The sequence below is a fragment of the Triticum aestivum genome, chromosome 2B, assembly GCF_018294505.1.
Source record: "Triticum aestivum cultivar Chinese Spring chromosome 2B, IWGSC CS RefSeq v2.1, whole genome shotgun sequence".
NCBI classification, from domain to species: domain Eukaryota; kingdom Viridiplantae; phylum Streptophyta; class Magnoliopsida; order Poales; family Poaceae; genus Triticum; species Triticum aestivum.
In genome coordinates this window covers 537,248,510-537,276,164 of record NC_057798.1, presented here as the reverse complement: position 1 = coordinate 537,276,164, position 27,655 = coordinate 537,248,510, and the positions used below count along the sequence as shown (strand labels likewise).

The window sequence follows — 27,655 nt, the reverse complement described above, 5'->3', positions numbered from 1 at the left end:
TTTCAGAAACCACAGTATTTTCAGAAAACGCAAAAATACTTTGCATCCAAACGCATCCTTACATGTGTATGAATTCTCGGGAAAAATAAACTTTACACATGTATGGTCTATCCAAACGCACCCTTATATGTGTATGAATTCTCGGGAAAAATAAATTTTACACATGTATGGTCTGGACCGACCTTGATCGTGAAACCCTCTTGATCGGACGGCAGCGGCTTCCATCGGAGGGCACCGGCTCGATCCAGGTCTAGACCACTCTGGAAACCCCAGCCCCAAAAGTTTCCTCCCCCTCTCCGGCGGTCGCTTCACGAAAAAGGATTTCGCGTCGCCGGCGGCGACGAGACCGGAATCTCCGGCCCCAGCCTCCGCTCCCCGCGCGCGGAGGTCCATGGAGGGCGGCGGCGAGGTGGGCTGGTACGTCCTCGGCCCGAGCCAGGAGCACGTCGGCCCCTACGCGCTCTCAGAGCTGCGAGGTACCTCCTCCCCCCCTCGACACCCAATCTTCTCGCTATACCTGCTAGTGGAAATGCGGACGCCGGTAGCTCGCAAGCTGGGATTGAATCCTCGCAAAATCAGAGAAACTTCGCGTGTGGCCTTTCTGCAATCCGGAAGGCTCCCACCTATTCGCTAGTTTTGTATTTCCTGTGAGTATCAGCAAGTGTCGAGTCTGGGTGGTGCAAATCCCAGTACCTGGTATTGTTAGATCGTGTCAATTGGGCGTGTTAATCATAAGCTACAATTTCCTTTGTAACCAGTAAATTGATGCTTCAATCAATGGATATGAAAGTAACGGTAGTAGCCCATATGGCAGTTTTGAATTCGTGCTATGTGGTTATCCGTAGAGTGTATGTATCATTCTACAGTGTCATTCACTGCATTATCCACCACTGTTGCGTTATAGTTCCTAACTCCAAAGCTGGCTCATCGATGAGTTGTTAGCACTGGCAGGTTGCGAGATAGGGTTTATGTCATGTTGTGAGGTTGCTTGCTTGTTTTGTAGGCGCATATTGTTTCAGAATGGCAGCTAGTAGCCCTTTTACATTCTGAAGATCTATGTGTCTTGTTTTCGATGTGATCTGGATTTGAGGAACTTGGCTCCCTGTACAGATCATTTTGCTAATGGGTACCTCAACGAGAGCACAATGCTCTGGGCGGAGGGGAGGAGTGAATGGACGCCACTATCTTCTATTCCAGAGCTGCATTCTGGGGTCACAAAGAAGTATCAACCTGAACAAGGTTAGGAGCTTAGGGCTTTCTACATTCCCTTTAAAGCAAATTCAGTATGGTTCTTTTCAAGTATCTCCTAACGCTCTTCGAAATGGTATCTTCAGAAACTGAAGATGATTTCGAGAAATTCCAGAAGGAGGTTATAGAAGCTGAGTCAGAGGTGGAAGCGCTGAAAGCAAAGGCTGCAGATGGTGACTTAAGCAAAGAGCATGTCATTGATGATCCCGATGAGCGGCCAGCATCCCCACCAGATGGTGTGGAAGAATTTACTGATGATGACGGCACCATCTACAAGTGGGATCGTACTCTGAGGGCAATGGTTCCTCAAGTAAGTGTTGCTTTTCTATTCCAACTCTAGGCTTTCCAGATAACCATTATCAGATGAAAATTCATGATTTCTGATCACTTAGCTGTAATCATATAGTGGAACAAGTACCGACTATCTCAGCTACATGATTTATTAGCGTATAGGGCTTGTTAGTTCGGGAAATTTATTGCATGACATGTGGCACCTTAGTCTTTTCATGTCAAAATAAATTTTCTGATGGGCTTGTGCCATCTATTACTATTAGTCTTACCTGCTCCATGGTAAGATTTTAACCTGGACAGGAGTATCAGTTCTATCTTTCTCTCCGAAACAGCCTTCCAGCTACCCTTTCAAAGAAGTAAACTATGTGTGGATATATACCCTTTGTATGCGCAACTTTAGAGAAATGAAGCCTCTTTTAACTTTACAGCGTATGTTCTCATTGATTTATTATTGATAAATCAACCTAGAGAGGATGATTCTATAGGGTTGCCTGATCTTTCATGATTGTACATAAGGAATAAATGAACAACTCAGTATTGAGTCCGAATAAGCAAAAATGTTGATCAGAAACAATACCAAGTCATACTCTCACAGACCAACTCTGGAAATGGAATTGTAGTGTAAACCAGTGTGATCCTTCAAAACTTGATGATCAACATCTATCCAATTGGAGTTTATTGTTCTCTCTCCTGTAACTCTCAATACACGATGACTTAGAGATGTCTTGTGGTGGCTCCCCAAATATAATTGACACTATCCAAACTTCACTAATATTTGCACCAAGTTATGAATACAAAGTTATTGTATGTGCTTGATCTGGTTGCATCAGTTTTATAATTTTCCGTAAAATTTACCCTTCCATAAACAACTTTGAAGAAACCCAACTTCTAAAGTTCATACACACTTTCTCTTGATTTATCGTTCATCGCCGCATTTCCTTTTTGTGTATCTATTTACAAAAATTAGTTTCAATGTTAGGTGGAAGTTTTATTCCCGAAAAAAAGGTACTACATTTTAATTTTAACTAATAGTAGTCTAAGTTGCGGTTCAGCTGAGAATCTAATTTAGCTCCCCTTAGTCATTGCTAGTGTTGTCAATGCCTTATTCTTTAGGCCTAGGTGAATATTTCTTGATAAGAGTATTCTGTATTGCACCAGCTGTTCTTCCATAGGAAAAACACATTCTCTTATTCGTCTTGTTTAATGTTCCTTATTACCAGGGTTTATCAGCTAACCTGATTCCTTGTATACCTTCTCAGAATGATGTATCGGGTGAAATGGACAACAATGGAGAGAATGACATATCACGTAAAAAGGATGACTATGAACTTGAAGACATGACTTTTGCACTCGAGGAAGAAGTATTTCAACCACCAGATATTCCTGGCTCGTCCACATTGGATGAAAACCATGCTTTAACTGAAAAAGAAAACAAAGTGCCAGAGAAGGTAGATAAAAGACTAGAAAAGAAGCGGAAGTCTGAGAAGCCAACTGAAAAGAAGGTAGTTCTCAAGTTACTCTTGAGGGACTTGATAACTTTTGCACAAGCTAATTCTTAAAAACTGTTTTTATTTGGGCAGGAACCTCAGAAACCTCCAGAAAGTTGGTTTGATCTCAAAGTCAACACACATGTCTATGTTACTGGTTTACCTGAAGATGTCACGGCTGAGGAGGTAAGTTTTTTCTATCTCCAAAAGCTGAGGCTACTCTTTGTTTTCCTCGTAGGAAGACCGTTCTCAAAATGAACTATAACATGTTCATAGCTATACAAAAAGTTACTAGTTCTGACATCTGATAGTGGATTCGTTTGCAGATTGTAGAGGTATTTTCCAAGTGTGGAATTATAAAGGAGGTATGCATTTTTTTTTTCATTTCTGGCAGAGACAGCTTAAACTTGATCAGACTGATTTCTCATCTTGAACCTTTATGGTCTTCCCATTCCTAAACTTGGTTTTATCAGTAGTCAGTACACTCACAGATGCATGTAACTACTGTGTTTCAAAATTCATAATTTGATTTGTTCAGAATCTTGCTATCTTCACGTTTTCATGTCAAAAGATGTTCAGTTTGTGTTCAGCATGACTGTCAAATCTAGTGAATTCCAGCTATCTGGACTTGTAGTAGGTATTGATGATAGTAGATATCATCATATTGAAAAATTTAGCCATATACAGTATTATCTTTGTATGGATTAAACTGTACATGATTATGATATTTATTTACTACTCCCTATGTAACTTAATATAAGACTTTTTTTTGACACTGTCATGGACTCTAAAAACGGCTTATAAAAAGTTACAGAGGGAGTACTACTCTGTCCCAAAAATATAAGACGTTTTTGCAGTTTAAATTGAACTGCAAAAACGCCTTATATTTTAGGACAGAGGTAGTATATCCTATATTTGGATAGCTTTGTTCTTATCTTATTCGTAATCAATATTCTGTTCCTGAGCTTCAGAGTACTGAACTACTGATGCACTTATAATGTGTTTGTGATGATATAGGATCCAGAGACAAGGAAACCCCGAGTGAAGATCTATACTGACAAGGAAACAGGCAGGAAAAAGGGTGATGCACTTGTGACCTATCTCAAGGTATTGCCTTACTGAACTTGTCAGATTGACTGAGCTTACTAGTTACTACGGAATTATGCATGTTTATTTTATTTACTGTGTACTTCTCTTTCAATGATCCAGGAGCCTTCTGTACCTTTAGCAATTCAATTATTGGATGGAACATCATTCCGTCCTGGTGGTAAGACCCTAATGACTGTTAGCGTGGCCAAATTTCAGCAGAAAGGTAAGTTCAATTTATTAAAGCGACATGAACTGCAAAATATATACTACTAATGATTTCATCTGCTTCAGGTGACGTTTTTTTGGCAAAGAAGGCAGATAAGCAAAAGAAAAAGAAAGGCAAGAAGGTTGAAGATAAGATGCTGGGATGGGGTAATTTCTATCTTTAAATTATGTCAATTGTTTTTATTATGGTTGATTTGAATACGTGTACCCAGCGACAAGTTTCTGTTGCTTCAATGTTGACATAACCGAACTGTAGGTCGTGTTCAAGCTTTGCATGTTTCATGCTAATTAGGGATGTGTCTTGTTGAGAATAATATGACGTGCTTCTAAATCTTTTCCTACTAGCAGATAGCCCTAAAAGAATTAAGCTGCAAAAACTATTGTTGTGTTCATTTATCATTACGCCGTTGGTTGATGAACAGTTACTTTTTCATTATTATCTGCATTTCTTGCAAGCAAACTAGCTTTATCTTGAGATCAAAATCCCATTTACTTATTTTTATTCTTGTGACAATGTTCTGTTATTAGGTGGACATGATGATAAGAAGGTGATGATTCCTACTCAGGTGATTTTGGCGAATATGTTCAGTCCTGCTGAATTGAGAGTAAGTAATTATGGAAGTATGCTTGACGTGCCCTTTTCATATGGAATAAATGAGTCGTTTCAGATTGCTCCTGTTGGTATAGGAACTTTTTTGCTCATGTCGGTTTTATTAAGAATGAAGTTCCTGATCATTGCAGAATGATGAAACCCTTCTTCCTGAACTTGAGGTAGATGTTAGAGAGGAATGCGTGAAGTTTGGTCCGATCGACAATGTCAAGGTAATTTTTAATTGCACTCATATGTCTTGTCATCATAGGAAAATCATAACAAATAGATTAGTTTGATTAGAGAAAAGGGAATGTTAAAAAGTTGTTTACTTCTTTAGCTGTGCTTCTTCCTAATCATGTAGAAGGTTGATATGATCAAGAACCATTTGGAGTACGAAAGTTCCTGGCTGTTGCCACTTTTCGAGTTTAACCTGTGTAACCAGTCTCTGAAAGACATACTGGAGAACTGCATCCGCATTCTACACCAAACTGACTGATCCTTGTTTATTACGATGCCAAAGCTCGCCATATGGGTACTGGTCCTGTGAGAACGTGTTACTTAGTTTGGAAAAGGCAAACAGACTAATGGGTGAGAGTATGCAAGCTGAGTAGCCAAGGTCTTTAATCCACATAAGTATGGGCTGGTGTGTTTCATTTTAGTAGGACAATATGGTAGCAAGTATATTTATAAACCATTCAGCACTATGCTCTATAAGTCTGCTGCTACGAGTTTCATTTACTTGTTCCTATCTTCACCTGTCCAGAAATTAGATCTGATCTTACATCTGCCCATGCGGGGCTCTCTGAACTAGTGCTAAGCTTTGTTGTAATTAATGATGAAATATATAGAAAATCCCCAGAATGAACCGTAACTGAGCAAACTGGCCCTAACCGCCAGTAAGTTTTGGTGGTTTCTTTTTTCTCTCTTTTCCAGCTTACCACTTTTGTTTACATGTTGCTGTGGCAGGTTTGCGAAAATCATCCACAAGGGGTTGTATTGGTGAAATTCAAAGACCGGAAAGATGGTCTCAAATGCATAGAGAAGATGAATGGAAGATGGTAGGTTCTAACATGAAATCATTGTGCTGTTCTTTTCCTCTTGGTTTTTGATGTCATGATAAAGGATAAAAAAAATATTATGTTTGGTCTGCATTTCAAGTTTGTCAATCCTTTTGCGAGATTCGTTTCAGGTGTTAGAAAACAATATTATCTTGTGAATACTTTGGAGAGAGGAAGGAGCTTATGTTGAGATTTTGTGCATGCTTTGGTTTCCTACCTAGGAAAAGGGTTTTTAACTACATTCCTTGCCGTGCAGGTTTGGTGGGAAGCAAATACACGCGAGCGAGGATGACGGTTCGATCAAACATGCTCTGATCCGTGACTACGATGCTGAGGTTTCAAGGCTGGAGCGCTTTGGAGAAGAGTTGGAAGAATCCACATAGGAAGTTTTTCGATCACCCAGCAGTTTAGGGCTGTTCTATAGCTGATAGCGTGAAATTACAAGAACAATATAACAGAAAAAAGCAGCTGGGTCATCTGTTCGTCCGATTATTCATAGTATGACTGCTTCTGGGTTAGCTTTAAGCAGCGGAGTTGTTACATCAGCTAAACTTTGTCCTAATGTACTCCCACATTAGAGATTGAGCATTTTTGCCATATACTAACATGTACTAGTACGACTTGCTATTTGTCACCGTCCCGTTGGGCTCATGATCCTGGTATATGCTGCCGTTGTCAGAAAATCATCACTGCCAAAATCAGAAAATCATCACTGCCAAAATCTTCTCCCGAGCAAAGACCAAGATGACGCAAAACGTTATGGAGCTATGGCAAAAATATGCAAGGGACACAAAAAAAGAGATGGCAGCAACGCACAAAAAAAGTGACAAAATTGTCTGAGCCCAGGTTCGAACTGGGGACCTTTAGTGTGTGAGACTAACGTGATAACCAACTACACCACCCAGACGATGTTGTTAGAAACGAACCAATACGCTATTTATAATAAAACATTTCTCTTGGCAACCACACGGTATTTCAAATGCTTCGCCTGGCCTTTTTACAGAGTGAACACCACCACCGGGAAAGGTAAAATTTGTAATAAAACTTCCCTGCTGATAACCCAAGTAGAAAGCGTTACAAACCCTTCATCTTGCCTTTTACAGAGTGAAAGGTAAAACTTGTTCATTTGCTAGGATGCTCTACTTTTTTTTTCTCCGCCTTTTGCTAGCAAGGCAATAGCTCTGCTTTTCATTTAGAAGTCAAACTACTCTCTGTTTGACCAAGTTTATCCACATACTAGACAATACCCCGCACGTTGTTGCGGGACATTTGGTTATTAAGAATAGATACATCGAAAGAATAAAAGCTAAAGAAAGGGAAGGAAAACTGACATTCGGAAATCATATAGCTCTAAAAAGCAGACATAAATTGAATTTAATTACAAATTATATTGCTGCTTGTGAGACCTGGTAGGAAAGTTGTCCGATAGAAAGATAAATTGGGCCGTGAAGAAGTAGAATAACTGTTTCAGCTAAACAATACCATATTGCAGGCAATAGGCATTCCATCTACAAAACTTTTCTTGCAACTGATACTAATCCTATGCAAATAGGAAACTGTAATTTATCAAAGTTAGAATATCATGTCAAGTTTCGCACACAAAAAAAGAATATCATGTTAAGATAAATGGGGGTTAAAAATTCTTAGTAAACTTCAGTACATAAATAACGTGTATCACTTTCTATCATGAGGGAATTGCCAACCGGAATAGTTAATAAAGAATCAGAATGTTTCTAGCACAACATAAAAATATGTTTCGGGTAATATTAAAAATATATGCCGTATGTATGTACAATTTTAAATTATATGAAATATATTGTAATATGTAGTTATGTACTCCCTCTGTACCATGATATCAGATGTTATTACAAACATTATATGAATACATTGATTGTAATAACAATACATGAATACATTGGTTGTAATAACAATATATGAATACATTGGTTATAATATGTTGTTATTACAAACAATATATTATAGGACTGAGGGAGTAACAAAGAGACGATGAGATCGAGAAGACCCATGCATGAGATTTTGCATAATCAAATTTATTTTCAGAACACTTTGCGTAACCACATGACAAAAGGAACAATGATGACTCGTTGACATAAAAAATACTCATTATCTGTAAGTAGGATTCTCCATCGGGTCCTGATTGCTAAACAAAGGTGAAAAATTTCTCGCTTTTACAGGTGGCTAGCTTCTGGAATTTGCTTGCAACTACCGAGTATTCTTCCCCTGCCTCTTCCTCTACTCAATTGGGTGCGTATTTGCCAGTGCAGAAGATGGCAAATCCTATACAATTGGGAACAGGCCTTCAAATCCAAACGTGAGCGTACATTTTATCCACTCTCTTTGTTGACCTACTGCCTTAGATACCAACAAAGACGAATTTACCTGCAATCTGCATATTCGAATCAGATAAAAGCTTTCATCAAACCGAGACAGGTTGTGCCTCCTCCTAAACACGAAGCTTCAATGGATAACGCCAGCAGTAGCTCTAGGGCAGGCTAAACACAATGACCCAATTCTGACGCTTCCTTCATAAAAATTCTGACCCTTCCCTAATTCTTGATGTATGGCGGGACAGAGATGAAAAGATAAGCATGCATGTTATCTGGATAGAGAAATGGAGAACAAATTGCAAGGACGCTCTTGATGATGGAATTTACTTGCTTGTAGATCCAAAGGTTTGACAAAAAAAGTACCCAAATGCTGCCTTGAATAGACGCTCGAGAAGAATGCGCAAGGGAGAACCTCCTCCTGTGAAACCCAATCTCCCATATCTGGACCACTGGAATTGGACGCTGTTGTGCAGCTCGGCCCGGTGCTCTTTATCCGCGAGAAAACGTGGCTATTTCCAGTGCATCTCTCCGGCATACAGAGGGGGAATTATATACTTGTTGGTAAAGGGCTGAAGATGAAAAGACAACATCCGCAGGTATCCATGACCTTTGGGCTTCGGAGCTACTAATCCGGTATGTAAGCTCCAATTTAATTTAGGAAGGTTATTACCGGGAGGGGAAGAGAGCTTTCACATAGTGGGACGTCCACGTGGCTTCATTAAATAGGAGGAAAAGCTATTGATCGATCAATTGCTCTTTTTTTCTCATCTAGGGAGGTTGTGCTTAGCTCTGTTAATTGAAAAAAAAAGGGTGTGTCTATAGCTCATCTAGATGTGACATATTATTTGTCTTTATTTTTTCCTTGTCACCCATGCACGAACCGGGCGTTGAGTCGCTGATGTTGAGCCGCAGTGCTACAGTGTAGTCTACAGTGACACACGATTTGCTACAGGAATTTTGCGTCAACGACGTACTGGTGTGTTGACTTCCTTTCTCAGTGGACACAAACGTCCTATACTAGGGATCACTTAACACATTAACAAGCACTCGAGTGACAATGTAAACATTTTTAAAAAAAATCAGTGAATAAATTGTAGAACGAGGTGAATATATATTTAGAAAGAGGTGAATATATTTTTTAGGATGAGGTGAATATACTCTTACTTGTTTTTGTCTGTTTGTCGCGCATGAAAAAGTCACGCACCTACTGTGTCGCAACTCGGAAAAAAAAGGGTGGGAGCCCAGTTACAAGTTCACAGTGGACTTGCAATTGGGACGAAAAAAGTCGTGCCCACGTTGCGTGTTGAGGATGGACTTCCAACTGGGACAAAAAAAAGTCGGGCACCAGTTGCGAGTGGAGGGTGAGATTGCAACTTAGACAAAAAAAGATCGGGCTCCAGTTGCGAGTCGATTGTAGACTTGCAACTGAAAAAGAAGGTCGGACCCCAGTTGCGAGTCAAGGGTGAACTTGCAACTGGGACAAAAAAAGATCAGGGCCCAGTTGCGAGTCAATGATGGACTTGCAACTGGGACAAAAAAAGGTCGTGCTCGAGTTGCGAGTTCTTGGTGGACTTGCAACTAGTACAAAAAATGTTAGACCCAGTTGCGAGACGATGGTGGACTTATAACTGGGACATAAAAAGGTCGGGCCCCCATTTGCGAGTCAAGGGTGGACTTGCAACTGGGACAAAAAAAAAGTTGGGCCCAGTTGCAAGTCGACGGTAGACTTGCAATTGGGACAATATGTTGACCCAGTTGCGAGTCAAGATTAGACTATCAACCAGAAAAAAATGTCGAGTCTAGTTGTGAGTCGATGATGGACTTGTAACGAGGACAAAAAAACTCAAGCCCCGGTTGCGAGTCAAGGGTCGACATGCCATTGAGACTAAAAAAAGATCAGGCTCTAGTTGCGAGTTGAAGCTGAACTTGCAACTAGCGGAAAAAAAAGTTGGGCCTCAGTTGCAAGTCGAGGATAGACTTAAAATTGGGACAAAAAAAGTTCGGGCTACGGTTACGATTTGAGGATGGACTTGCAACGTAGACAAAAAAAATGTTAAAGTCCAGTTGCGAGTCGAGGGTGGGATTACAACTACGACAAAAGGTCAGGCCCGAATTGCAAGTTGAGGGTAGACTTGCAACTTAGAAAAAAAAAGACAACCCATGTTTGATGGTGGATAGTCAACTAACAACGATGAAAACAATCATGAGTTTAAAAGAATTTGAAAAAAATAACAAATCATGAATTTAAAAAGTTATCATATTTGGAAGAAATAAATAAAGAAGAAGAAAAAAGGCAAAAGAAACAGAAATGAAAAATGAAAAAAAAATCACTTGTAGCCACAACAGCCAAGGAGGCACGCACGAGGAACAAAATCAAATGGATCAACAGCGGCCTACTGCCACGACGGGCGCCCCGCAAGTAATGCGTACAGGAAAAGGATCAGTCAATAAAAAATAAATAAAAAATACTAATCTTGATGTCTAAATCATGTGGCTAGAAAAGTAGATGTGAGATACTATTTCACATCTAGATGTGAAATAGCAAATCTGAAAAATAAATTGACGTGGTCTTGAGTGGGACTGCATGTGATGTGACATGGCTGGATGTGATTGGATGGTCTTGAGTGGGACTGCATGTGATGTGACATGGCTGGATGTGATTGGATGATGATGTGGCTATGCTGCATGTTGAGATAAATCAAATAGTGAGGATGAACTTCTTAAGTATATAGGATATCAAATCAGATTCATTATGATATATACTTTTTTTTTCTTCATATTTTACTTATTTGGTATTGTATACATGTTAATATATTTTCTGTCAATTTAATCATAGAGACGGAGGGGGCTGTATTTTTCATAGCTCATAGCAAATACACCAACAGAGTAGCCAATTCTCATAAAGGAGATCTAAAGATCAGCCAAAGGAAGATAATAATTAAATATCAAGTTCTGAAAAGAATTAAAGCAGTTCAAATCGAATATGAGTACTGTCACTATCCATCAAGTACAACAATGTAACAATGATTTGATATTTCTTACAAGTTGCAGGATACCATATAATGGTTCAACACCTAAACCTCCAATTACCAAACATTCTGTTGAGAAACATGGAAACTGGTTCCCACAACCTTCTGACAGTTGTCTCGATAGAATACAATCAACACCCACCAATTGACAATTCAAAATGATATGACCTCAGGAGCAAGCAAATTGGTATTGGGCGTATCGATATAGCGTCTAATTCTTTGCATTCCCAAAGAATTTCGAGAGGCGAACAGGGCCTTCCTCCTCGCTGTCACTTCCGGCATGCTTGGATCGGGACCTGTGCTTCTTATCTTTCTTACTTCGCTTTGATCTTGATCGGGATCGGGATTTTCTTGAACCCCTGTCCTCATCATCACTACTTGATGATTCTGATGAGCTGGAACTTTCTGACGAACTTCTGTGCTGTAAGAATGCAGAAGTGAGCAAGTAGGACCATTTTTGTTTCCCAAATTCATCCCAACAGCAGAAGGTAAAAAAATGCTTATATCTAGAATCATCTATATAGCGGATACTTTTTGGTGTTCTCCATTCATCATAATGTGGCCAATTATTACATTTGTATTTGAGAGTAATACCTTCCTCCTCTTTTTAATCCGTTTCTTTGCGTCCTTTTCCTTCTTTTCTGTATCCATAATCCTTTGTCAGAAAACTCAACACATGGAACAGATTTAAGAAAGAGTTTCACCTAATGGGACCTAAATGTAAGAAACATCGTTCAGCATGTTATTAAGTTGATTTACCTTTCTTGGAAGATGATGATTTTGACTTTACAACGTCTCTTCCACGGCCAAGCTTTTGGGCCCTTTCAGCATCCAGTTGAGCTCTATACTCTCTCATCATTTTATCTTTGTCAGCCTCCACCTCACCTCTCTTTAGTTCCTCGTCCTATAGGGGACAAGAGCATCATTTATGACTATGGAGGTACTGATAATAGATAACTATGGCTACACAGTGACCTTATATAAGTACAAAAAGGCTTAGGCTGGTCTGCAGTAAGCCAATAACCGTGTGGAATCAATGCAGAAAACAATAAACATTTGCCAAGTAAACGCCAACCCAACTAATGCTGACCGTAGGTTGATCTGTTTGGAATCAGCATATACATACTCCGCCTAAGATGCTATTTATCAAAGATAACAAGACAAGTAAAGGAATCGAAGCCAAGCAAATGGCATCATTAGACTTCTGAAGCTAGGTAAAGTATGATGGATGTCTGCAATAAGCGGTGCCACTAAATGGTTGTACTACCTTTTACAGTAGCACAAGTCTAAATGTCTGATGGCAAACCGGTGCTAGAGAAACTCAAAGGTCAGCAAACCAGGGGAAGGACAACTGGACCCTGGGTGGCACAGGACCAAGCTTCCACTGCCAAAGTTCAGGCTGCTAATTCCCCTCAAATGCTACAACGTAGCTTAATTCGTTACTATATGCACTATAAAGTGAATCGCCGTTCCACACCAGGCTAAAACAAACTTGGGCATCACATACAAGGCAGTATGCCTGAAATTCAGCATACATCATACATTTAACATAAAATAGGAGCACAAATAGCACATCGCAGAGCTTAAGCAGCAGCATGAATAAAATCATGGCCAAAATTATAGAGTGCAGAAACTAAATCCACCAACAAAGCCAGCAGAGAGCAAGTCCAGGCCGCGCATACCTTCTGCTTCTTCTTGAACTCCTCCCACGTGAGGGTGTGGGTCTTGTTGAGGCTGGCCAAGCGCGCCGCGTGCCACTCTGGAGAATGAAATGAACCGTCCGTCTGTGACGGCCCTCGTTAGTAAAAGTTCCCTCGTCAAAAGGGGAAAAAGCATCTACAAACAGCAAGATTCGCCATGGCCGTTCCGGCAGATCTCGATAGGGTTTGCACGGGGGGGAGCAATCAGAGATGGGTTGCGAGCTTGGAACTAGGGGGGATTAAGGATCTGTGGTAAGGGGGGTGAGGAAGGGGACCGACCATGCCGTCTTCCTCCCCTTCGCCGGGGGCACCGGAGGACGAGCCCAGCCGCGCCCGCTGCATCGCCTTGTACGCCTGGTTCTTCCCCATCCTCGATTGCTCGGCCGGGAACCAGATTGGAACCGCGCGGGGCGGAGGAGGAGGCGGAGTGGAGTGGAGATCCCTTTTTCCTCCCTCCTTTGGTACGACGCGTGCGGCCGCGAGTTATGACGGGTGATGGCGATAACGCCGATAAGGTAAAGGAGAAGATGGGGGAAGGAAGGCCTCCCCTCCTCTGGCTCTGCCCTGTGGGAGGAACTCTCCGCCCGCGGGCTGCTGCTGCGGCCGCATGTCTACCGTCTGATCGGAACTGGACGGCTGGATGGGAAAGTTTCAGGTGATACCGGCCTTCGTATGCTACCATGATACACACGTCTGGACCGTTGGATCTCAGATCCGACGGCACCTGAGGAGTTGTTATACCTGCACACAATTTCAAGACTCTTGAATGATTTTTTTGTAAAATGTCCAAGAGCTCCCGGGAGCCGTTTGATCTGAGATCCAACGGTTGTCAAGAGCCTGTATCACGGTATCACCTAAACGGGCCAGATTGAGCAAGGACGCATCTCTTCTTTGTTTATACTAGCATAAATGTTTGTGTGTTGCAACAAAAGAAAACATTGCTTTGTATGAGTTAAAGTTTGTTGGTCGAGGAATTGTGTCATGGAAGAACGGTCGTTGATGACAAAAGAAAAGACGGATCACTTGAGGATCGTGGTGTGAGCTCAAGACATGGGTTATGATCCGAGTAAATTAATTTGGTTGAACAACATTGACTTTAGACTATCAGTTCTAATGGTCAAGGAGGCGGCAAATTCATTTATGAAGAAAAATACATTGAGATGGCTTGAGATCGGAGCAAACATACTACACACTCACCCAACCGATATAGCTGAGTTCGTTAGATCACCTCCCCCTCCCCTCTTCCTCCCGCCCGACGACTTCAATGTGAAGTTGTTGTTGAGAAGATAGAAAACAAAACCAAAAATTGCCTTACAAATTAAGTTCCCAGGATCACTATGAAGATGCATACAAGGTTAGATCTGATCGTTACCAACTTCAAGTTGCAGCGAGAGAGGAGTTCACGAGGATCGTTCTTGAAATCTGTTGAACCGTCCCTCGAACAAGAATCGAACGCATGATCCCTCTGTGTATTGCACGCGTATGACACCAGTGATCAGGCATCGCTTTACCGTCCAGAGCTAGGAAATGTCGACATAGAAGAAGCGGGAGGTGCAGCCTTCGGATGGAGACCCACTATTGTGGAGAGAGAGAGAGAGAGAAAGAGAGAGAGAGGCACAATCAAAGGCACCAGAAAATTTATGTCTCCTTTGAGCATGCCCCGCCCCTCCATTTATAATAGCCCGATGAGGAGGCTAGCTTGGAGGAGGGGTTGCCCCAAGGGGTGCACCCCCATCTAGGGTTGACAGTCCTGAGGGGTACGCACCCTCTCTCCCATAACCCTAGCCGCCAAGGGGGAGCCTCCTGAGCCTAAAGGGGCCGCCTCCAACTATTGGGCCATAAGGCCCATGTAAGGTTGCCCCACTTTGGCCCAATACCAAGTGGCAGCCCATGGAACTAGCCGCGGTACCAAGAAGCGAAAGTACCGCCTAAGCGGTACTACCGTGGGTACAAGCGGTGCTACCGCTTGGCCTCTGCCCAAAAGGCCAAAGCACAACAGAAGAATGTAAGTAAGACCAAAACTGCCATAACTTATGCAAATGAACTCTGATTTCGATGAACTCAAGCTTGATAGAAAGCTAACGACAAGAGCTGCCAAATCATGATTGGAAATCTTCAAAAGTAGCAAGAGAAATATGCCAATGATATAGAGGTGTGAAACCTCCATGAGTGTAGAACCGGCAAAAACTCAACATAAAAAATATAATAGATGATGCATACGAAATCTGTGTCCGATGAACTTGAGCTTGTAATGAAGATAACCACAAGCTCTAAAGCTCACACGGAGAAAAGCCAAACAAGAACCAAGAAAGATGATGCCAAGGATGTAATGGTTTGAGCTCTCTACGAATCATACGGTCAAGCTACTCACTCATGAGCCCCCCTTGATAGTACGGGAATCAATTCTATAACCCGGTCTGCCGACTAACACCATGAGACCGGTAAAATAGAAAACCTAGCAAGGACAAACCTTTGTGTTGCGCATAATCCACTTGAGCTAGATGATGACGATCACGCCCGCCTCAAGTTGGAACACCTTTCTTGTTAGCACATGCTTGGTGAAGACTCACAATTTGCTCCCCTATACTCCACTATGGGAGAGCCACTCTTAGGAACATCTTCACAAGACATCATCTTCATGAAATGGTCGAAATGCTTCAAGTATATGATCTCTTCGTGATGCTTCCTATGCATAGGCATTTTATAAGAAAACAAATTGTCAAGGCAAGCAAAAACTAGCATATGTAAGGAAGAAGAAAGAAATAATAACAATCTCAACATAAAGAGAGGTAATTTAGTAACATGAAAATTTCTAACACAATATTTTCCTCTCTCATAATAATTACATGTGAGATCATATTCAAATTCAACAATATAGCTATCACATAAAATTTTCTCTACATGATCCACATGCATGCGAAGTTGACACTCTTCCGAAATAGTTGGATTATCACCAAATAAATTCATGACTTCTCCAGACCCACTTTTATAAAAAAATCATAGGATTGATCGTTCTCCAAAGTAGTGGGATCATTATTACCTAGAGTTGACACTCTTCCAAACCCACTTTCAATATTATAGTAAATATATTCATCATGAGGCTTAAATAAATATTGAAGATCATAAGAAGCATGATACATCTCCAACGTATCTATAATTTATGAAGTATTCATGCCATATTTACAATAATTTTATATGGTTTTGGTATGATTTGCATGGAACTAACCCGGACTGACGTTGTTTTCAGCAGAACTACCATGGTGTTGTTTTTTGTGCAGAAATCAAAGTTCTCCAAACACCGCAAAACTTTTTTTGTGGATTTTAATGGACCAAAAGACCACCAATGGCCAGAGCAGCACCTGGGGGTGCCTCGAGGGGGCACAACCCACCAGGGCGCGCCTGGGCCCCCAGGCGCGCCCCGGTGGATTGTGCCCACCTCGATGGCCTCCCGTACCCCTTCTTCGCCCTATAAATTCTCAAATATTCCAAAAACCCTCACGGAGACCCTAGATCAGAAGTTCCACCGTTGCAAGCCTCTGTAGCCACCGAAAACCAATCGGGACCCCGTTCCAGCACCCTGTCGGAGGGAGGAATCATCACCGGTGGCCATCTTCATCATCCTAGCGGCCACCACGATGAGGAGGGAGTTGTTGGAGATATGCCCTAGAGGCAATCATGTATGATGATATTTCCTATGTGTTTATGAATAAAGATAGTCCTTGGACATTATCAATGATGTTTATCAACAAGTACGTGACTTGTTTGTGGGACTATGCATAGTATGATGACTGTCCTAAAAGGTCCCTAGTCGAAAGGGCTATGTGGACGCGCAGCCGACTAGACTAGCATATGACATGGTCGATGGCTTGGTCTCACTAGCCATGGAGCATTGGATGCTAACCGGATAATATGGACTCGGAAGGATTTGGTCGGATTTGACGTAGTCGAATCCGAGTCGAGATAAGGTCCGAATCAGACAGACCCAACTATGAGACGCAGCGATATGTCATCTATGAGTCTCTAATACAACATACATTCTATGTCCTAAGACCTGAGCTGGCGCATGTACCCGGGATGGTGACAGACCTGCTTTGGGCCGACCAAATGCTACTCCATGACTGGGTAGTTACAAAGGTAGGTTTCAGACTTGTCCAGACCCATGCTACAAGACATGGTCGAGCAAGATGGGATTTGCCCCTCCGATTAGGAGAGATATACTCTGGGCCCCTCATGTGATCTGACCAGGATAAGCATGGCCATGCGACAAGGATTATGAGATAATCCGATTTATGGTCGGGATCACTAGAACAAGAAAGAGGTCGGGCTAGCACAAGGATGACAAACTCGCCTTGAGCCCGACAACATATATCGTGAGGCAAAATAAATGGAAGTGTCATGTACAGGTTCGCCAATCGGCTTCATTGTCTGCTTGGTGGCCGGCACGCCTTGCTAGAGGTCGCTACCAGCCGAGCAGGTCGGAGGTGATCCGACCTGCGGCCAAGCCGACTTGAACCTAAGGGGTCGCGCGCTTAAGGGAAGGAATCTGTGAGGCCGGATCGGACTTGACAAATCAGATATCATCCTACTCGGATTCATATCCCGGCCGAACAGATTCTGGGCGTTAGGGTCTGTGCGAGGCCCAAGTGTTGAGTCCGCGATGGACGCCTATATAAAGTGGAGGTGCGGCACACTCATTTGGTTGATCTCTTCGCTGCTATCACTGGGGTTTGCATGTGTTGTGAATAGCCACCTCCACTCGTCGCACTCGTCGCTGACTGTGTGATCGGACCTAGCAGTCCACCGCATGGTGTTCCTCCTGCACGCGCGGATACCAATAGAGGCGACGCACTTCCGCCGCTCCGGCGTACCTGTATGTGGGAACCTACGACTGGTTGTTCGAGGGAGATCGGATGAGGAGGAGACGATCCACGCGGACGCGCTGCCCCAACTCTTCTTCTGTTGCACGACACCGCGCGTCTAGTGGTAACGATCTGTGATCCATTCCCGTAGCATGTTCCTGGATGTTCTGCGCGTAGTAGAAGTTTAAATTTGCAGTCGACGCACCCTACCGTAGATCCCAACAGGAGTAGTCCACCCTCGAGGCTGAGGGTGTGTACCAATAGCTATGTGTTTAATCTCTCTCTCTCTCTCTCTCGTGATCTTGAGATGTCACGATCTTGATGTATCATGGGCTTTGTTAACATAGATGGATCATATGGTGTTTCTCCCCTCTCTACTCTTGTTGTGATGAATTGAGTCTTTACTCTTTGGAGTTTTGTCTTGTCGGACTAAATGTTCAGATCTGAGAACACATGATATATGTCTTGCATATGAATACCCGTTGTGACAATGGGGTATTATTTTGATTCACTTAATATATGTTATGGCACTCAACTTGCGGATTCCCGAGGTGACTTTGGGGTAATCTATGCATAGGGGTTGATGCACGTTTTTATCATCTTTTCTCCGATAGAAACTTTGGGGTCTCCGTGTAGTTCTTTGTGTGGATTGAGTATTATGAATATGAAATTATTTGATACATATCGTATAAATAACTCACGGGTACTCGCGATGACATTGGGGTATCTAGGTGACATTAGAGTTGGTTGATATGTATCATATGGTGTTATTTTAGTATGAACTCTTGATTAGGTCAATCGAAAGAATAGCTTCGTGTTATTTTAGTACAAACTCTAGGATAGATTGATCGGAAAGAATAGCTTTGAGGTGGTTTCGTACCCTACAAATAATGTATATCTTTGTTCTCCGCTAATAGGAACTCAGGAGTGATTCTTTATTGCACTTTGAGGTATAATCATATGATCCAACTATGTTAGCATTGTTGAGAGATTGCACTAGTGAAAGTATGCACCCTAGGCCTCATTTTCCATCATTGCAATACCGTATGTGCTCCGTTTTACTATTTACTACCTTGCTATTTTTTATTGTTTGCACTACAAAAACTCATATCTACTATCCATACTACACTTTTATCACCATCTCTTTGCCGAACTAGTGCACCTATAAAATTTTCCATCGTATTGGGTGTGTTGGGGACACAAGAGATTTCTTGTATTTGATTGCAGGGTTGCTTGAGAGAGACTATCTTCATCCTACGCCTCCCACGGATTGATAAATCTCAGGTCATCCACTTGAGGGAAAATTGCTACTGTCCTACAGAACTCTGCGCTTGGAGGCCCAACATGAGTCTACAAGAATAAAATTGCGTAGTAGACTCAAGCTCTTTTCTGGCGCCGTTGCCGGGGAGGTGAGTGCATGAAGGTATATCTTTAGATCTTGCAATCGAATCTTTTAGTTTCTTGTTTATCACTAGTTTGGTTTATAAAAGAAAACTACAAAAAATGGAATTGAGGTTGCATCATATTATTCATCTTTATAATGTCTTTCGTGAAAATGATGGAAAGGAAAATTATGCTCAATTGTTAGAAGAAGAATGTTGTAAAATGTTTGGCATAGTATCCATGAATGATGAGCATGATTGCAATGTTGCTAGTATGAATTCTTAAGTATTCATGATGCTAGTGATATGCAAAGCCATAAGCTTGGGGATGGTATGTTTGATGAAGATGATATTTTTAGTCCCCCAAGTTTTGATGAGAAAATTTATTATGATGATAGCATGCCTTCTATTTATAATGATTATATTGATAAAAGTGTATTTGGAGAGGTCATGACTTTATTTAATGTTGAATCCACTATTTTAGAAGAGGTTTCAATTGATTATAATGAGAACAAAGTTGCTATCTATGATGATTATGGTGATGACATGTATGCTATAAAGAGTAATGATAATCATGAAACTTGTCATGATGATTTTAATTTTCAACCCCATGATAGTTATTTTGTTGAGTTTGCTCCCACAACTATTCATGAGAATAAATTTGCTTATGTGGAGAGTAATAAAAATTCTATGCTTATGTATCATGAAAAGAATGCTTTATGTGATAGCTATATTGTTGAATTAATTCATGACGCTACTGAAAATTATTATGAGGGAGGATTATATGCTTGTAGGAATTGCAATAATATCACTTTTCCTCTCTATGTGTTCAAAATTTTGAAGTTATATACTTGTTTTGCCTTCCTATGCTAGTTGATTATTGCTCCCATAAGTTGTTTGCTCACAAAATCCCTATGCATAGTAAGTGGGTTAGACTTAAATGTGCTAGTCATATGCTTCATGATGCTCTTTTTCATGTTTCAATTCTTATCTTTTATGCGAGCATCTTTGAAATCATCATGCCTAGCTAAAAGGCATTAAAGAAAAGCGCTTGTTGGGAGACAACCCAACACTTTTACCTACTGTTTTTGTGTGTTCACATGATTATGTTACTGTAGTAATCATGTTTTATTGTCTTTTTTTAATAAAGTGCCAAGTAAAGCCTTTGGGATCATGTTGGGTGATAGTTGATTTGATCTTGCTGAAAAACAAAAACTTTTGCGCTCACGAAAATAACTCTCATTTTTAACAAAAGAGTGATTTTGAGTTGATTCTTTTTGCAGAAGATTAATATACAAAATTCTCACATGGTCCTGATTTTTTAATAATTTTTGGAGTAACATAAGTATTTTTTGAGTACAGATTACTACAAATTGTTCTGTTTTTGACAGATTATGTTTTCAATGCATAGTTTGCTTGTTTCTATGGCTTATATTACTCAATATAAATTTTGTAAATGATATGCTACAGTAGGCATTGTGTGGAAACAATTATGAATCTTGTCTTTGGCAGTACCAAAGTGAAATGGTTTGCTCTTTATCATAGTAACCTATCTCACGAAGTCCCGTTAAGTTTTGTGTGATTGAAGTTTTCAAGTTTTGGATGAGATGTCGATATGAGGAGAATAATTAGTGACAAGATCCTAAGATTGGGGATTCCCAAGGCACCCCAAGGTAATATTCAAAGAAGATCCAAGCAACTAAGCTTGGGGATGCCCCGGAAGGCATCCCCTCTTTCATCTCCAACATTATCGGTAACCTCACTGGGAGCTTTGTTTTCATTTGTCGCATGATATTGTTTTGCTTGGAGCGTCAATTTATTTTGTTAGTATTTGCTTGCTGTTATTTATAATAATGTTTTTCATCTTTTGTTTCAATAAAAGTGTCAATGATAGCCTTTGCCATGCTTATTTTGCAAGTATATGAGTTGCTGTTTCAAAACAGAAAGTTTGTCGCTGTTGCAAAAATTCCCGAGAAAAGTCGGAATGTGACAAAATGCTGATTTTTTTGAAAAATAAGCTCTGATAAATTTTCTAAAGTGTGGTAATTTTTTTCAGAATTTTTGGAGTTAGGAAATTATGATGAATATTGCATTCTTTACAGACTATACTGTTTTGGCAGATTGCTGTTATGTTTGCATTATTTGCATATGTTTGCTTGTTTAATGATTCTATTTGACGATAGGAGTATTAAATATGTAGAGGCATTTAGTATGCAATTTTGGATAATTTTTTTAGTGATTTGCTACAGTAGAGAATGATAAGGTTTTTGCATTGGTTTGTACTAACTTATCTCACGAGTTCTTGTTGAGTTTTGTGTGGATGAAGTTTTTGAGATTTAGGGAAACCGTGGTATAAGAGGAATTAAGAAGACACAAAATCTCAAGCTTGGGGATGACCAAGGCATCCCAAGATAATATTCCAAGAAGTCTCAAGCATCTAAGCTTGGGGATGCCCCGGTAGGCATCCCACCTTTCTTCTTCAACAATTATCGGTTAGTATCGGTTGAGCCTAAGTTTTTGCTTCTTCACATGAGTTATGCTATTCTTAGAATGTCATTTTATTTTCATTTTGCTTGTTGTTTTAATAAAATACTTAGACCTGAAAGTTTTTAAATAAAATAGAGTCCTCAAATAGTTGCCAAGGAGGCTAGGTAAGTGGCATTCACATCCCGTCAACGAAGCTCTTCTCTATGGAATTGCTCTAGCGCTTCACTTATATCTTTTTGAGCACATTGTGCTTTAGTATTTTTGAAGAAATTCTCTCTTGCTTCACTTAAATTAATTTGAGAGAAATAAATATTATGCTCATGATCTTCATTTATATCTTTTTGGAGTAGCTTGGCATTTACTCTTGTGATTCACTTATATCCTATGAGTAAAATGTTGAATAAATTGAATGTCATGAAGTTGAAATCATATCATGCCTAGTGGTAGCTTCACATTGGGTTTATAAAGTGAAATCTTTTGAAGCTTGACAATCACAATATTGGTCATACAAGCAATTCATGAATGATTAGTAGAAGGAAGAGAACTTTCACATGCAAATACACTATCTTGGAAATCTTTTGTGATTGTGAGCCCCCATCAAAATATTATATGTCAAAATTGTTGACATTGGACAAGGAATACAACATAATGGTTTATGTTTGTTCATATTCACATAGAAGTTATATTATCATAGATCCTTCGACATGTGGTGCTTGCCCCCTATCTTTGCTAGCGCATCCAAAAACCCTTAAACCCAAATCTTGTGTTGAGAGTCCAGCATACCTACCTATGCATTGATCAAGATCCTTCAAGTAAGTTGTCATCGGTTCAATAAGGCAATAAAAATTGCTTCTAAAAGTGTTAGATCATTTAGTGTAAGAGAAAATCGAGGGTTGTACAAACTTGTGATGATGAAGAATAAAAGCGACAGACTGCATAATAAAGGTTGCTATCACAATGGGCAATATAACTTGACGTTATTTTGCACTAAGGGGTTGAGCATACAAACTGAAAGTGCGTTAAGTCGACTAGAGGGGGGGGGGTGAATAGACGATTTTTACAAATTTGTCACTGAGGAATTTCTGGGTGAGGAAATTCCTAAGTCACGAACTACAAGCAGCGGAATAAGTACTCAGGTATAAGCATAACGGAGCAAAAGCATAGTCATCATGATGAAATGAAAGACAAACACAGAGTACAGAAAGCGTAAACACAGGATAAGCAGGCTGAAGACAATGTGACTGAAGAAATTGGATTGAGGAAATAAAGAAAGTCTTCAGTCAAAGTCTTCAAATAGTAATGATCAGGTTCATCAACACATGAATGAGGAAATGGAAGGGTTGAGGAAATAGAACCAGTAGGCTTGGTGAAGATAATGATTTGGTAGACCAGTTCCAACTGCTGTGACAGTTGTACGTCTGGTTGGAGCGGATGAGTATTTAAACTCGAGGACACACAGTCCCAGACACACAGTCCTCACCGTATTCTCCTTGAGCTAAGATCACATAGACCTCGCTGAAAGCACAAGTGCTCCCTGGGTGATTTTGGTAATTAATGTCAGCATATCTCTTGTTGGACTAATACTTTTATCTAGTATATTTTAGATAAGTCGAACAGTGGAGTGGCATGGACAAGAAGATGTGGAACCCCTTCAAGATGCTAAAGACAAAGGATTAGCTCAAACTCAAAGCTCAGGACTCTACATTCTCTATTTTTAGTGATCCAAGATCACATTGAGTCTATAGGATAGCCAATACTATTAAAGGGGGATGAGGTGTTGTTTAATGGTTTGGTTGCTCAAACTGCTTAGTGATATGATCCAAAGCCCTCATCCACTTTCTCATATCCACATATGTCCCAAACCAAAAGTCAAACTCGGCCCCACCAATTTGATCCATCCGGCGCCACCGAGTTCAGTTGACATAGCCACTGCCAGAAACCCTAATCACTTCGTTCTCACCGATGGGATCTCGGTCTCACCGAGATGGGCTTGCAAACTCTCTATTGTCTATTGCAATATTTTCGGTCCCACCGAGAAGATGTATTCGGTCACACCGAGTTTGCCTGACCAACTCTCTGTTTTACTTATTACCAAATCGGTCCCACTGAGTTGTGTAATCGGTCAAATCGAGATGAGGTTTTACCCTAACCCTTGCACGTCGGTCCCACCGAGTTGATCATATCGGTCCCATCGAAATTGCCTAACGTTCACATTATGTACTGAATCGGTCCGACCGAGTTTTCTGATTCGGTCCCACCGAGTTTGGTATATTGTGTGTAACGGTTAGATTTTGTGTGGAGGCTATATATACCCCTCCACCCTCTCCTCATTCGTAAGGAAAGCCATCAGAACGTACCTACACTTCCACTACTCATTTTCTAAGAGAGAACCACCTACTCATGTGTTGAGACCAAGATATTCCAATCAAACCATATGAATCTTGATCTCTAGCCTTCCCCAAGTTGCTTTCCACTCAAATCAGATTTCCACCAAATCCAACCCTATGAGAGTGAGTTGAGTGTTGGGGAGACTATCATTTGAAGCACAAGATCAAGGAGTTCATCATCAACACACCATCTATTACCTTTTGGAGAGTGGTGTCTCCTAGATTGGTTAGGTGTCACTTGGCAGCCTCCGATAAGATTGTGGAGTTGAACCAAGGAGTTTTTAAGGGCAAGGAGCTCGCCTACTTCGTGAAGATCTACCCTAGTGAGGCAAGTCCTTCGTGGGAAATGGCCATGGTGGGATAGACAAGGTTGCTTCTTCGTGGACCCTTCGTGGGTGGAGCCCTCCGTGGACTCACGCAGCCGTTACCCTTCGTGGGTTGAAGTCTCCATCAATGTGGATGTACGATAACACCACCTACCGGAACCACGCCAAAAACATCTGTGTCTCCAATTGCGTTTGCACACTCCAATCCCATCCCTTTACTTTCTTGCAAGTTGCATGCTTTACTTTCCGCTGCTCATATACTCTTTGCATGCTTGCTTGATATGTATTGTGAATGGTTAAACTTGTGCTTAAACTCTACCTAAACTTGATAAACTTAAAAACTGCCAACTTTGTGTGTGAAGGGTCTATTCACCCCCCTCTAGACACCTCTTCTCGATCCTTTCAATTGGTATCAGAGCTTTGGTCTTCATTGCTTTGGTTTAAACACCATTGGAGGAAGATGAATGAGTCTACTTTGGGGAGTCTTAGACATAGAGTGCCTATACTTGATGGAGAGTACTTTCATGAGTGGAAAAATGAGATGCTTGTGATCTTCAATGAATATCATTTGAACAATTACATTACTAGCCCTTGTGCACCTCATGTTGATCCTATGCATCCTACTCATGACGAGTCAATTGACATGATTCGCAATCTTAGAACTGTTAATCTTATCACTAGAGGTTTGCCTAGAAACTTGATTGGTTGCTTGACTACTCTTAAGTGTGCCTACACCATATGAGATTTCTTGAGGAAAGATTTCCAAATTATTCCTTGCAAAATTTAGATGAAATTCTTCATAAGTCTATTGTGCCTTGAGTAAGATGAATTCCAATGATCCTAAGTTTGGTGATTGTCTATTTGAGCTCACAAATCTTATGCGTGCCAAAGGAGATGTTGGAATTATTAGCAATATTATTTCCAAAGCTATTAGAATTCATAAAGATTATCATTGTCAAAATCATTTATCTAACGAATCACCCTCTCTAGGAATTGATCCACCACATGACGATGTTGAACATGGATACTATGATGAGGATGATGATAGTGACTATGATCTTGATGATGCAATGAGACACTTTGGTCTTATGGCAAATCTTCAGGGATACATGGCAGGAGGAAAGGAATGGGTCCTTGATAGTGGATGTACCGATCACATGACCGGAGATAAAGATATGTTTCGTGAGCTTGCTGAAAACGACGGCCCTCAACAGTATGTCACTTTTGGTGATAACTCAAAGGGTAAGGTGGCCATCTCACATGATAGCTCCATACAAAATGTCATGCTCGTTGAATCTCTTGGCTATAATCTGCTTTCTGTTTCTAGACTAGCTGACTTTGGCTTCAATGTCCTTTTTACCAAAGTAGATTGCCAATTGTTTTGTAGAGATAATCATAAAATGGTATTTACCGGTATATGAAAAGGTGATCTATATATTGTTGACTTCACTAAAAAGGCTCAACCTAGAACTTGCTTAATTGCTAAATCTTCTACAGGCTGGTTGTGTCATAGACAGTTAGGTCATGTGGGCATGCGAAACCTTGACAAGCTTATTAAAGGAGATCATATCCTTGGTGTTAAAGATGTCATATTTGATAAGGATAGACTTTGCAGCGCTTGCCAAGCAGGAAAATAGGTTGGAGGAAGCCACCCCGTGAAGAACATCATGACCACAAGGAGAGTGCTCGAGCTACTGCACATGGATATTTTCAGTCCCAACGCCTACAAAAGTCTCGGTGGAAACTCATTTGGTCTAGTTATAGTTGATGTTTTTTCAAGATTTATGTGAGTGTTCTTTCTCGATGATAAATCGCAGGTCCAGAAGATCTTCAAAAACTTCACGAGGAAGGCCCAAAATCAATTTGAAGTGAAGATGAAGAAGGTTTACAGTGACAATGGAATGGAGTTCAAGAACGCCAATGTGGACACCTTTCTTGACGAAGAAGGGATTTCACATGAGTTCTAGGTTACGTACACACCTCAACAAAATGGAGTTGTTGAGAGGAAGAACTGGACGCTCATCGAAATGGCAAGAACAATGCTTGATGAGTACAAGACGCCAAAGCACTTTTGGGCGGAAGCGGTTGAGACAGCTTGTCATGCAAGAAATCGCATGTATCTTCACAAGCTACTCGGCAAGACGGCATACGAGCTCCTCACCGGTAACAAACCCCAAGTTGGATACTTTCGAGTATTTGGCTCAAAGTGCTACATTCTTGATAAGCATCATCGTTCTTAATTTGCTCCTAAATCTCATGAAGGTTTCCTACTTGGTTACGACTCAAACTCTCACACTTACCGTGTCTACAACAATTTCACCCGAAAGGTTGAAGAGATGGTAGATGTGAAGTTTGATGAATCTAACGGCTCGCAAGTAGAGCAATTGCCAATTGATGTAGGAGATAAAGATCCTTCGGAAGCAATCCAAGACTTATCTATTGGCAAGGTTCGTCCAACGGAGGTGAAGGAGAGTACCTCGTCCGTCCAAGTGGAAGCTTCTACCTCACTACAAGGTGAACCAAGAGTTGATATGGAAGCATCCACAAGTGGGACACACCAAGATGAAGAAAACAAGGAAGTACACCAAGATGAACCTCATCAACCTCCTTCTCCACCATGATGTGAGAACAACAACGTCAACAATGATGAAGGCCAAGAAGAAGAACGAGATGATGAAGAAGATGTTCCACCCCGATCAAAGCAAAAGCTCTCACGAGTTCGAGCAAGAGTTGCTAGAGACCATCCTGTCGAGCAAATCTACAATGATATCCAAACCAGGAGAATCACTCGCTCTAAATCTTGTTTGGATAATTTTTGTGAACATTATTCATTCATCTCTAGCATTGAACCTATGAAGGTAGAAGAAGCATTTGAAGACCCGGATTGGATAAATGCCATGCACGAAGAACTACACAACTTTGAGAGAAACCAAGTGTGGACATTGGTCGAGAAGCCCGACAACAACCACAACATCATCGGTACCAAATGGGTGTTTCGCAACAAGCAAGATGAAGATGGACAAGTAGTTCGCAACAAAGCACGTCTCGTCGCCCAAGGCTACACTCAAGTTGAAGGTATGGACTATGGTGAGACATATGCCCCCGTTGCTAGACTTGAGTCCATTCGCATCTTACTTGCCTATGCTA

At 41.0% G+C, this 27,655-nt stretch overlaps 2 protein-coding genes and 1 non-coding gene across 4 annotated transcripts; 1 reads left to right on the top strand and 2 right to left on the bottom strand.

Moving 5' to 3' along the window:
* Positions 1 to 220: 220 nt before the first annotated feature.
* Positions 221 to 6,619, top strand: LOC123045899 (splicing factor U2AF-associated protein 2). Its single transcript, XM_044469137.1, has 13 exons — positions 221 to 476; positions 1,111 to 1,239; positions 1,335 to 1,558; positions 2,799 to 3,041; positions 3,120 to 3,212; positions 3,353 to 3,391; positions 4,044 to 4,133; positions 4,236 to 4,338; positions 4,407 to 4,487; positions 4,869 to 4,945; positions 5,082 to 5,162; positions 5,899 to 5,990; positions 6,247 to 6,619. The coding sequence occupies exons 1-13, from the start codon at positions 392 to 394 to the stop codon at positions 6,371 to 6,373; spliced, it is 1,464 nt and encodes a 487-aa protein (XP_044325072.1). The 5' UTR covers positions 221 to 391; the 3' UTR covers positions 6,374 to 6,619.
* Positions 6,620 to 6,823: 204 nt separating this feature from the next.
* On the bottom strand, positions 6,824 to 6,897 carry TRNAV-CAC (transfer RNA valine (anticodon CAC)). The gene has a single exon. It is a non-coding gene; the product is annotated as a tRNA-Val (tRNA).
* A 4,358-nt stretch (positions 6,898 to 11,255) lies between these two features.
* LOC123045898 (corepressor interacting with RBPJ 1) lies at positions 11,256 to 13,634 on the bottom strand. Of its 2 annotated transcripts, none has more exons than XM_044469135.1 (5): positions 13,347 to 13,634; positions 13,050 to 13,151; positions 12,127 to 12,271; positions 11,962 to 12,008; positions 11,256 to 11,788 (listed from the first exon to the last, which is right to left on the bottom strand). In XM_044469135.1, exons 1-5 carry the CDS (start codon positions 13,434 to 13,436, stop codon positions 11,579 to 11,581), a joined length of 594 nt encoding a protein of 197 aa, XP_044325070.1. In that variant the 5' UTR covers positions 13,437 to 13,634; the 3' UTR covers positions 11,256 to 11,578. The 2 variants fall into 2 exon arrangements, with proteins under 2 accessions (XP_044325070.1, XP_044325071.1); XM_044469136.1 differs by having other exon boundaries at positions 11,256 to 11,783.
* Between the last annotated feature and the right edge of the window lie 14,021 nt (positions 13,635 to 27,655).